Source organism: Lipophrys pholis (genome assembly GCF_963383615.2).
Source record: "Lipophrys pholis genome assembly, chromosome: 13".
Classification (NCBI taxonomy): domain Eukaryota; kingdom Metazoa; phylum Chordata; class Actinopteri; order Blenniiformes; family Blenniidae; genus Lipophrys; species Lipophrys pholis.
Window position 1 is genome coordinate 24,611,406 of NC_137632.1, and position 12,911 is coordinate 24,624,316.

Consider the following 12,911-nt stretch of genomic DNA (forward strand, 5'->3'; position numbering starts at 1 on the left):
GAGGTGATAAGCATCGCCGCCGTCCAGCCCTGCAGCTCTGCACCCTCCACACACCCATGAGGAGGAAACGCCGGACAAAAGCTGTGACACACCAGCTTTGACGAAGGCTGAGTGAAAGTAATTTATTTAATGTTATTTTGCGGTGCCCCTCGTGAAAATTCCTCTTCGAGAGAAAGTCCAAACCGGGGTCGTACATCTTCTGGCTGTCTTCAGATGCATCACACGCACAGTTTGATTATAAAACAAACAAAGGGAGCAGGGTGCACTCGGTTAGGCCGTTATTCCATGCGCAACACAATGATTTAATTAGGAGGCCTGAATGTGATCTGAAGATGGTGAGTCATGGCGATGACCTTCAACCAGGCTGGTGAGAATGAACATCGGCTGAGCTCTTGCGTCGGGGCAAAAACCCGACATGACTCACCGGCGGATGCAGACAAATACAAGACACCGGAACGCTCAGGGATTTAGTGCAAAAATTTAAAAAAATAAATAAAACAAAGTCTCACAGGAGGCTCAATCTCTTTGGTCGGTATTTATTTAATGCAGCTGTTGGTCAGTGTCGTGTCGAACATCAATCCATCTTCTGAGTGTGGAGCTTATTTCACCCGTATTCTAACAAACCTTTTTTCCCCCCTATAATTCCTCTAAGGTGACGTTTCAAGTGAAAACGCACCGTTTTTGTGGATTCGTTTCAGAAAAGTTTCACTTTTTCATGAATACGTTTTGAAAACAGTCGTTTTTCATGTTGTCACACACACACACACACACACACACACACACACACACACACACACACACACACACACACACACACACACACACACACACACACACACACACACACACACACACACACACACACACACACACACACACACACACACACACACGGGAAACAAAGAATAAAGAGAGCTTAGGAAGGTTGATGTAATAAATGGTTAAAGAATATTTTCATCAAGAGAGAAAAGCCTGAAGACACAAGACGTATGGGCGCAGTATTGTAGCAAAACTCTGTCAATGCGTACGGAGAGTTGTCTGTCTGTGTTTGAATCCGTCTGTCCATAGTCAAATAGTTGCGCAACAATAATGCCCCTATAAATTATCTGCATAATTCAGCTATTGAGCAGTGTGAAGGCCTGTTCGTAATCCCCGCCGCACTGCGCCAGGATGTCCCTGAGGAAGTCTTCGGTGTAGTATGGGAACCTGCTCATGAGTCTCGCCAGGCTCCAGTCATCATCAGGCTCGGGATCTGGAAAATATAAAGAAGAGGAATAATGTACAAAACAATTGTCCACAAGGTGATCCCTTCTCTTCAATCTTTAAGAATAAATCATGATAAGGTTAGAGGTTTTTAGAAAGTTGCTTTTTTTTTTTTTTTTTTAATGGAAAACAGCACAAAGTTATTGTTACTATAAATGTAAATCATATAGGAACCATAATATATAATAACAGTGACAACTAGAACAGGCACTCGGGTACCTTCACCAACGCCACATTTGTCCCCATGGAAACCAATGGATTAGTAAATCATTTGATCCACCACACCACTCCTTCCTCATGGTTGTTGAGGTGAAATGATGTTCTGTTGGTTCCTATTGTTTTGTTTTACTTGGCATGTGATTGGCTGAGTTAAGAAAGGGGGGCGGGGAGTTGAGTTCTGAAAACGATGTAGTTAGCACGTTGGGCCACGGGTTGGTGCTGTTGGTTGTTTTTGTCATGAAACCACACACGCGCTGAGAACAATACACTTTTAACAATGAGAGTACAGCCTCTCAACAAACGAATATCGGCGATCGCATTGGACGATCTGCTTAAGGAAAGGGATGCACGAGCCATCGTTGTCATGGAAACACGTCTGCTACCGAAGAACGAGTCAATTGGGTTGAGAATTCTGCAAAAACTGCATTAAACGGGTAAGAAGTCAAGACGAGGGAGCTTCTGCGACTTGACTTTTATTTGCCCCCCCCCGGTGATGTCATCGATGTGATGACATCACCAGAGGGCGGAGGGCGGCCTTTACCGAGACATCTATCGATGCGCAGACTCTGACCAGCGTGAAAACGGTCACTTGTTGGGTTTGTGTGGAAGATCTTCCTCGCGGTGTGACGCCTTCGGCGCTTCTGCTCGCCGTAGGCTAATTAAAGTCTTCCTCCCACGTGGAGGCGCATGCAGACATTCTTCTATCTCCCACAAGTATCATCAAGGTTTGATCGTCACCACGGTAACTTCCCGAAGCACGTAAAGCCTTTGATCCGTCGCAGACTAAACACACAGTCACTGTCCACTGAGTAAGGATGAGTTAGGAACATCTTTGATGTGAGGGTTGGTTAACCGGGGGCGGTTCAAACGTGCGGCTCACCGGCTCCCCCTGTGGATTCAGAGCAGTTCTGTTCTGACTGAAGACGCAGGTGAGCGAAGGAATCGTTCAAAGCTGCTTCTGGACCGGCGTGCTCCACCTCCTGGAGGCTTTTCCCTCTGCCTCCTCCCTCCAGTTTGTCCAGAAAAGCCGAGTTCACTCTGTCGGAATGAAAGTGGGGGAATAAAGACAAAAGGATTCACTCTTCATACCTTCACAAGCCTGCAGGCTCGTGACGACCGTGTTTGACAGCTTTTGTTAAAACCTGTTCCCACTAAAGTACCGGGAGGTCGGGAAATTGCTCGCAGCCACTCAACACTTACAGACGCAGCCAATCTCCACTGGTTTTATTCCAACGCGACAAACAAAACAATTAATCTGACTTGTGGTCCACTTTCTGTTTAGCTTCAGCATCTCCAGCTCTGCTCCCTCTGGAGCCGAAGCTTTGTTTGTTCTTCACTTGATCCTCCCTGAATTATGTGTCAAATGTGGGGAAATAAACTATCTCGCACCTTTTAAAAGCTTTTTCTTTTTTTTCTTTTGCTCTGACAAAAACATTTAGATAAAGCTACAAAAATCAAACTGGAATGAGAGAAGAGGAATAAACAGGAAAAGTACCTCCGGTGATCCAGCTCCACTTCTTTCTGGCTCTTGGTCTCCTTCACTTTGCGATTTCCTTCCACATCGTCACTCTGGATGAAGACAACACCGAATAAATGAAGGCTTCATTATAGTTTTACATCATCTCGTGTGCTAAGAGGAAGTAAAAGCCACATCAAGTTGAGTCTGCTGTTCAATTCATGCACTTATTGAAGTTTACTCTGCATAAACTGGTCTCTGATGTATTTTCTCAAAGTTTTCAAGTGGAAACGTAAAACTTTTGCAGCGTTTTGGGGGTTCGTTTACACAGCAACGGTGCGCAGAACCACAAAAAAAACAACACCTTTTGAAAACAGCTCCTAAGGTGGAACTTTTTGAAAATGCTCCATCTCTGTGGAAACAAGGAAAACGCAACTTTTTGAAAACACCCTGACTCCGTCTCCATGGAAACAGAGGGGGGGGACACACAACATTTTTGAAACGCTGCTACCGCACATGCCCACCACGCCTGGAGTAAATACCGTATAGTTCAAACATCGGGATGCACGTCTATTGGGAACATGTGAGCGCAGCTTAAAACATTCTGTAAAATACTGTAATTACAAGTACCTTTGTTGACACCGAAGTAGTCTTGCAAACCACGTATGCGCACTTGCGCATATCCAGCGACACGCCGAGGCGCGGACACCGAGCGACCAGGGCTACGCGAGGCGTAGGGGGGCTTTTCCATTATCGGGTGCTCTTCTATTGGGAACTATACGGTAGTTCTTCTGCACATGCTCAGTACAAGGACAATAATAATGCAAAACTTTTCTGAAATGAAAATGCAAAACTAATGTGTTTCCATTTGAAACGATGCCATGTAAACGGCGTCTCTAGTATAATTTTCCACCATGCAAATCAAACTGATATTTAACATTCATGTAAAACACAGAAAACCAAACAATCCGACATGGTTTGAAAAGTTTGTTTCTGTTTTTGTGGAATAACCACAGATATAATTATTATTTCATAACCCCCCCCCACCCCCAGTCTTTAGCATTTTAGCCTGAAACATTTGACATGAGATGTTTTTACAGGGAAAGAAAATAACCTCTTTACTGTACTAACACATTCCCCTCATTGGTATTCAGTTGTTCTTCCCAGCAGATCTAAAGGGGGTCAGCGAGGGGAAGAGGGATCGCAGCCCACCTGTGCGATCGCACGCACGTACGCACACACTGCAGAAGTCCATCCACACGCCTACAAATAGAGGATACGGGGAGGGGGGGGTCCGGCTGAAAGAACAACAGATCCCAGGGCGGCGCTCGCAACCACATCAAGAGCTCCCACTTCTGCTGATCTGCGGTGGAGAGCTTTCATCTCCTAATCTGTGACGTCTATCTGACAGAGCCGCAGCCTGGGAGAGGAGGAGGAGGAGGAGGAGGAGGAGGAGGGGGGTGACACTGGAGGGAAGATTAGACAGATGTGAGGGAAACCAAAGCAGGGGAATGAGGAATGAAGACGGAATATCAGGAGAGTCGAGGAAACTAAAGACCAGACGAAGACAAATGAGGTAGAGGAAGTGGAGAACAAGATGTGGGAAAAGATGAGAGGAAGATAAAGCAGAATTGAGAAGAGGAGGAAAGCAAAATTACGCAGGCGTGAGATGGAAGGTGACGAGATTAAATCAGGGGAGATGCACTACGATGAGAAGGGAAGGGTGAGAAGAGAAGAATAAAGCAAAAGTATAAAGACAAGAATGGATGATGAGAAATGGTGAGATGAGGAGAGGTGATGAGAATAAATGAGACGAGAAGATGGACAAAGACAGTAAAGGAAAGGTAAAGTATGCAAAGACGGGAGGAGATGAAAACAAGAGAAAAGTGACAAACTGAAAAAAGAGAGAGAAGAAAAAGGGGCGTGTTCAAGTAATGACAGACAAGAAGATGAAATGATGAGGAAGGAGAGGAAGAATGCAGATAAGAAATGGAAGAAATTGAAAGTTGGCAGAAAAGAAATGAGATAAAAACACCAAGAGAGGAGAGGAATTGGTGAAATGAAGGAAAAAAAAAAAAGGCTTGAAAAACTGGAGAAAAACTGAGGAGGAAGAAAGTGCTGAGGGAAGGAGACGTGAGAAAAGAGGAAACGCAGGAATGGAAAAGAGAAGTGTGCAGAAAGGAAAGATGAGACGAGGAAACAGGAGAGGAAAGGTAAAGAGATTCAACACAGACAACCGGTCTCTGTATTTAATTACGGTGGCATGTAAGACAACTATATACTGCATATAGTGAGTATTCGTTCATAGTTATTTCCTCATCATCACATAATTTCAGTGTCATTTATCAGTTGGCAATACTTCCCTCGTTCTGACTCGCTCTGCTCTGATTGGCTCGTCATGCTGCACCGTGAACATGCAAGTCTAAAGTAGAAGAAGCAGCAGGAGGAATACTGTCTGCCTTAAATAAAAAACGTTTAACACATAAGCTTAGAATTCCCCTCATGCATCAGGATCGAGTATAAAGTATCGATAACGTTATCGGTAATGGTATCAGTACAAGCTTTACTTGGCATCGGTCCAGATCAGGAACCGCTCATAAACGAGGCAGTTTCTTTGAGAACTACAATGTGATCCTATGACTTCTCAAGGGTTTTATTTTCTTTTTTCATTGTGATTTTTACATTTATTCTAGTCGACCAAGTCGTGTACTAAATGTAGAGAGGAAACTCTAAAAGGCACAAATGTTTCATCACGTGGCACCTCAGAGTATTACTCTAGCTGCTTCCTTCGTCTTCCTGCCCCGTAGTTTGACCCTCCGTCTCCCTCCCTTTTTTTTCTCACCGCTGAAAGATTTGCGTCCATGTGAGAAGAAGTGGGAGAGGAAAAGAAAGCAAAGTACAACAGTAAGAGAAAGCAAACAGTTCCTGTGCCCACCGGGTGAGCTGTGTGTGTGTGTGTGTGTGTGTAACACGGTAGCTCGTACCCGAGTGTCTTCGAGCCGGTTTCCGCCGCTCGGCGCTAACATCGCCTCGCTCGCCTCCCAGACAGAACCTGTCAACGCCCTCCAATGAACGCGTTTCCTCAGCTGAGAACAACCAGGAGCGACTCAGACTGAAGACTGACACCGACGAGGCTCGCAACCGACGCCAATCTGGCCAAACCAAGCAAATTGTAAAAGACTTCAAAGAAAACAATGGATTCTGAGTTTCGAGCTGAGATATCAACGCATACCAACGAAAACGAGCGTCCTCGTTGCTTTCAAACTAGCCCCAGAACCATGCAGCCCGGGGGGCAGTTTGTAAAAACACCCATAATGCAACAGCGAGAGGAGAAGTTTCTTGGACGTTTCACTGAATTTTGCACCAGAAGGTTTTAATTTCCTTCTCCATCTAAGTTAGATGATGAGGTTATGTTTTCATCTGCGTGTATTTATTTATTGGTTCGTATGTATTTTACCAACTTTTCGCAAACAATACTCACCCGAATTGCATAAAATCTTCAGGGATGATTTGTCACGTTAACAAACCCACTTTCCCATATTTGGCTCCAACAATCACTGTTACACTGAAGTATACTTCTATAATTCAAAGTTTATTGAAATATTTCTTTATTACTTCAGTCTCCCATCATATTTACAGTTTGTCATCGTTTTTTTTCTTCGTAAATCAACATTTTGACTTCTAACTTACTACATGGAAACTGATTCCCAAAACGCGACAAAAGTTTTCAATTTTCACTCGAAAAAAGTCGTAATTTTCAACCGTTTTCATCTTTAGGTTTCCCTTCAGAAAGGCTCCAGACTTCCTCTGACGTCTTATTGGACGTATTATCACAGTGAAGCCAATCTCTGGTGGTGATAGAAGCACTTTGCAGCCGCTGCAGTCTCTTGTTCTGGTTTTTCTCTGTGATCAGCGGCGCCCTCTACTGACAGACCAAGTGATCTGTTGCTGATTAGCAGATTTTTTTCTTCCCTCCCCTCCTTTTAATTCGACTAGTTTATTCTCCCGGCTGCAGTCATGTCATGTTGCGTCTCTGCGTGAACTCTGGGAAGTCCCTTGAACTCTGCCGGCCTCTCGCCGCCGCCGCTGCCTCCCTCCCAGGAAAACCAACACTGAGAGGAAGAGGGGCAGAGCGAGGGACGCAGACAAAGAGAAACAAAGGCCCGAGAGCGAGAGAGGAGCGGGACTGACGAGTGTGTTTTCTCTCCGTTGTGCTCACGGTACTGCTGCACGCCCCGGCTCTGACCAGGAGATAATTGTGGGGAAATCTGGGGGTGGGGGTGGGGGTCCTCGCTCCCACCCAGCCCACAGGGCATACGGCTTCATACCCGCGCCCCGGCGTATTTACTCTGAAAACAGCTTACAGACGCTGATCTACGGGTGCGAATTACCACAAAGACTCGGGTCTCCCGACGCCACAGATGTGAACCCCGGGGCTTAGGAGCGTGAACGCACACAGTCGGAGCGATGTATACAAACAGAACGTACACACATCCCGCGGTCGCTTCTGGCTCACCCTGGATGACGCGTGTGTGGCACCGCAGGACGCCGGCCAATCTGGAGCCGGGCTCTCCATCTGCTGGAATAACCTCCGATTGGTCCTGCAATAAATAAACACATTACTTCCTCTGTCTTTGCAGTGGCACGTCTGACACACACACACACACACACACACACACACACACACACACACACACACACACACACACACACACACACACACACACACACACACACACACACACACACACACACACACACACACACACACACACACACACACACACACACACACACACACACACACACACACACACACACACACACACACGGAGGAGTCCACAGGCCCGGGATGCTTGACAAGTCCCACAGAGGTTGACCAAGTTTGTTTGTCCCAGTCTGACACGGCTCTGCTCATCCAGCATCCGATCTGCGCTCCCTTCCTAAATATCTCCAATGCTTCTTCAGGTTCGCACGTTGCTCTGCTGTCTCCCAGTTTGTTTGTTTTTTGTTTGTTTACTGTGACGGGAATCCAGGGATGCGACTTTGGCGAGCAGTTTCCCCCTCCAAGGCAGCCGCGCCGCGCCGCAAACCACAATCACACACATTTCAGTCATTTTATCGTCGTCCTGTAAACTGCTCTAACTTCTTCAAGAGTTAAAAATCTTTGGATATCTCGGAGGCTAATAACTTATTTATATCTAAATTAATTAATTAATCAAATGAAAGCGGCTCGGCTTCAGCCGATCCAGACCCTGTTTGCACGCCGTTTCAAGTGAAAACACAAACGCATTTTCGTTTCAGAGGTTTGTGAAGTTTCACGTTCTCACAGGAACGTTTTGAAAACGACGTCCGCTTCCACAGACGTGGGGAAAATGTTGAAAACGATGTTTGGGGTGGTGCCTCTGATTGAATGAAGAAGTTACTGAAGATTTCAATCTACTTTTTGTAAAAAAAAAGTAACTTGTTGCTTGGAAAACTCATTCCTGCATATAAATTGTCGTCTTGGGCAACTTTTACACAACAAAAGTGTCAACTAGTGGCCCAACATGAAAATTACATAGTTCAAAGCAATTCTGTCGTTACCATGGAAACCAACATCATTTCCAGTTTTCTTCTCGAGCTGTGATTCTCCCCCGGTACCTGTTGCCTTTTACTCACTTGTGTGGAACTACTCTGCGTTTGTTTTCCTACATTTGCGCTCCGTCCCGAGACTTTTGAGTCTTTCGTTTCTTCGATGCAGCGTTCACACTTTCACAGCTGAACTTAGTTGGACGACAACCAAACATGACGAGTCTCAGCCTGTCAGAATGCTGATGAATTAATTACAGCGATCAGTCCATCATCCTGCTTCCTATCAAATTTACAGCTGATCTACTTTCCATTTTTTATGCCAGCAGAAAAAATAAATAAATAACAAATTGAGGTTCCTTAAAAAAAAAAAAGAAGAGCGTCTGCGTGCGTCAGACATGAGACGCTTCCTTTGTGAAGAAGTTGTGTCATCCGATCGGATCGGAAGAGGAAACACAAAACCAGATGGTACCGCAGGGCGACAGCGAGGAGACCCGAATGAACCCGATCCCGAGCTGACCTGAGGTGATCCTGCTGGAACTGCTGCCTCCTCCTCCGCTGCTCCTGCTGCTCCTTCTGCTCCAGGCGCTCCGCCTGCAACACATCAGGCACAGCAGGCCGTTACCTGTCTGCACCTGACCCACTGGCCAACTTCCTCTCCTCTCTGAGCCGACGCCCGTTACGCGTAATCGAATACTCGTTACTGAAGTGGTTACTAACGCATTATTATTTCCAAACCAGTAATCAGATTACAGTTTCTTATCCAACTCGCTGTGCGTTACTATTGTAGTGTCCTGCAGGACGTTGGAAAGGAAGACGAGCTTCTTGTCTGTAAAGCCGTTTTATTACTGAACAGAACCGAACCGTTTCTATAATTACATTTAGAGAGAAAAAGAATATTGAGTGACTTCCGGCAGGACAACAAGCTCTAATTTATGATGATGACCGTCTGAGTGGTTTGAATTCTCCACTCGGTCTGTACCCGCCCCCGCATGCTCTCCTCTATCCAAGTGTACGAGGATAGATCCATGACCCAGGGGCAGGTTTTAGCTGCTGTCATGTCACATCACGTCTATAGTCTAAGGGGAGGTTGTTTCCCATGCGTGTGTTTATTTGCTGGACTACCAGAACATTCCTATGGCCGAGGTCACGGTGCAACATGGAAATGCCTGTGGAGCACCAGCGTAAATAAATCAGCCGTTCAGCACCGAAGCTGCAGCAGCAGTGCAGCGACAACTACTGGACCGAGGCCGGGGTCAGACGATGAGGGGAACATGTCTGAGAGCAGAGTGAGGAGGCGGGAACCCTCCGGGACATCAATCAGCTGGTTCTCATGGCTGGATGCAGAAACACTGCTGGAGGACGCTGGCCTCTACTGACATCTGCAGGTCACATGTGATATTACTACTCTCAGTGGAGTGGATATGTTTTAGTGCTGTGACTTTTTCCTCAAAGAACCCCACCCCCTTATTAATCACACAATTTTCTGTAATTAATTGCGATTAATCACATTTTTTTCCAATTGAAAACTGAAACTGAAACATTTCTGGAAACTATTAGTATAACTTTCTTTCAGCTTTGGTTGAACACTGTTTGGTTGAACACTTTCTTATATCCACTTAAATAACAAAACCAAGAGTAAAGTTCGCACACACACACACACACACACACACACACACACACACACACACACACACACACACACACACACACACACAAGGGGAGTTAAAAAAAAAACCAGGATGTAAACAGAACTGCGTTAATTTTTTTTAAATGAATTACTAACGTAGAAAACACGTTTATCAGAGCCGCCATCTCCAAACTCAATATTCCCGTTTTAGCGTAAAAGCTGTTGAGTAATTCTCAAATATTTTTATGTAGCTATTCGTCCATCCCGGGGTGTTTGGTGTAGGAGTATACATTAGGCTTTATGGCAATTAAAAAGTACTTGTATGAATACTCGATATTGACAAGTAGCTAAATGTTAGTACTCATCCTTTAAAAAGGGGGTATTGATGCATCGCTGCACTTTTGTTGTATTAATTCAACGCTGACACGTTTATCAGTCTCACCTTCTGCCTCTGTTCGTCTTTCATCCTCTGCAGTTTCTCCTCCTCCTCTTGTCTTTTAATTTTGTCCATCTTGTCCTTCATCATCTGAAAAATATTTGTTTTAACCGTCAACGACTCATAAGGCACGAGAGTTTTAAACTAAAACATGAAGCATTTTCATGTTGCGTGTGCTTTGGAATCTTGAATTAAAGGAGGAGTAATTTAACCGGATTTAAATTGATTTGAAGTCATTGTACCCGCTTCTGCAGTTTGGAGCCACGCAACTCTCTGCCCTGCTTCTCTCTGGCTTCAGCTTCTGATCCTCCACCACCTGGATGAATCAACAGATCGCAGCGTTTTAGGTTATTAACGATCATAATAACAACGTGTAAGCTGATGTCTTTTACCGAGCCTCTGCGGCGTCGTGTGGACAGACTGGACTCGGTTCTCCTCCCTGTATCTGTCTAAGGCAGCCAATTCTTGTTGAGCCACTGAACAAGACGGGAAAAAGATTCATGAGACAAATTTTAAACAACTGAGTAGATTGAAATCGGAAAGGTCAGACGGGTACCTGTTTGCAGTTCATTCCGTCGAGTTTGGTTTGGTGGGATCACGGTGAAGCAGCCTGAGCTGAGAGACAAATGAGTGTGTTAGTGTGGTTTTTAAATAAAATAGTACAAATATCTGTAGTCACAAGACCCTGAATTCTCATCCTGAGACACGTTTGCTGCTTTTGCAGTGTGAAAATAATCTTCCAACCTGTGTCAGGTTGTCAGAAATGCACCTTTAGGGAGCACGTATGCACCATCCGGGGCGAAATAGTCACAGCAAAAAAAACTGACATTCACCAGGATTAATAAATAAAATAAGCAGGGTTGCATTTACTGGTGGTCCAATATGAAAACAAGTTAATAACATGAAGCTCAGCTCAAAGTCTTAAACAAACCAAAAGGTAAAAGGATGCAGTACAGAGGTCTGCAACCTGTAGGACAGAAAGAGACGTTTTCAAGATTCTCCACCAAATAAAATGTTCTGAAATTTTCATCTAAAACAACATTTGAAAGAAAATGCGATTCAAAAATTGAGGATGTATTCATGAAGTGTCACCGTGACTCACAGTGACAAAATCCGTGGTTTGAATCACATCTGACCTGTGAGGAAGGTGCATGTTTGTGGACAGTGGAAATGTTGTTTATTTGGTAAATAGTCTGAAGTAGTTCTGGGAATAAGCAATATTTGGTGCTGCGTTCACGGACATGGGACATTGACCTTATCAAGCGGCAATCGTAATTTCCAAACCACTACATCGTCATAATACAGTTTCCCTGCAGACATTTAACTTAACCAACACTTTGAAATCCACATTAAAGTATTTAAGCGCTTCATTAGACACACTTAAGCTCAGAATTAATAATAATAATAATTAGATTAACGAGGGACCGCGAAGGTAGCGTTTCCGTTTTCAATTCAGTGAAACGAAAGTGAAACTTAAATATCAACAACCTTAATATTAACGCAATGTTTTTAAATCAAAATACATTAAAAAAAAAAAACATCAGTCAGGATTTGATATTAAGGAGGTTGTTGATGTCAGTTTTGTGGAATTTCACCTGTTTTCAAATCCTCTGTAAATCAATCAATAAATAAAAAGTGTCACTCACTGTTGCGGCCCGGTGTTCGAGGCTACCTCGCTTTGCCTCCTTTCAGGTTCATTTCTGACCGGATATCGAGCTGGTGGGTCATTCGAATTCACCCCTGGGGGGTTTTCTTCCTCCCCTGGGGGGTTTTCTTCCTCCGCTGGGGGGTTTTCTTCCTCCCTTGAAGGGTTTTCTCGCCATTCTGTGTTCTTCTGGTCGGAATGACGCCTCATGACGTTAGAATAAGGACACAGGTGTGACTCCCCGGAAACAGTCTGGATGAATTTGGATGTTCAGTTTCTAAAAGTCCTGGAGGAAATGCACTGGAGTCACCGCTGAGTGACGGTTATTAACGTGAGCTCGCCCCCTGCTGGCCATACAGAGGAAGGTTTTAGTTACGTTTGTCCCATTCACACATGAATCAGGAGTTCTCATGATTGGGAACTTCAGATCTTTCAGGAGAATCGGTTCTTTTGGTTCGGTTCCCTAAAAAGAGTCGATTCTTTCGACTCTTAAGTAGTTCCTGGAATTTTTGTTTTTTTATTTGATTCATGAATTTATTAATAAATTATGTCAAAATATGTGTAAGAAGAATCACAAACCAACAAAAGGCACATTTGACACAGCAGCCATTGACAACTCACGGCTTCTGTATTATAATTCATTAGAATCATTAGTTTGGTTCGTCTGATCTGGTTCCCTAACAAGAATCGA

General features: G+C 44.5%; 1 protein-coding gene across 1 annotated transcript; it reads right to left on the reverse strand.

Moving 5' to 3' along the window:
* Window positions 1-510: 510 nt before the first annotated feature.
* On the reverse strand, window positions 511-12,553 carry epsti1 (epithelial stromal interaction 1). The gene is made up of 10 exons (XM_080477949.1): window positions 12,222-12,553; window positions 11,132-11,190; window positions 10,968-11,051; window positions 10,818-10,891; window positions 10,582-10,665; window positions 9,030-9,103; window positions 7,455-7,539; window positions 2,978-3,051; window positions 2,363-2,520; window positions 511-1,252 (listed from the first exon to the last, which is right to left on the reverse strand). Exons 1-10 carry the CDS (start codon window positions 12,428-12,430, stop codon window positions 1,116-1,118), a joined length of 1,038 nt encoding a protein of 345 aa, XP_080334075.1. The 5' UTR covers window positions 12,431-12,553; the 3' UTR covers window positions 511-1,115.
* Between the last annotated feature and the right edge of the window lie 358 nt (window positions 12,554-12,911).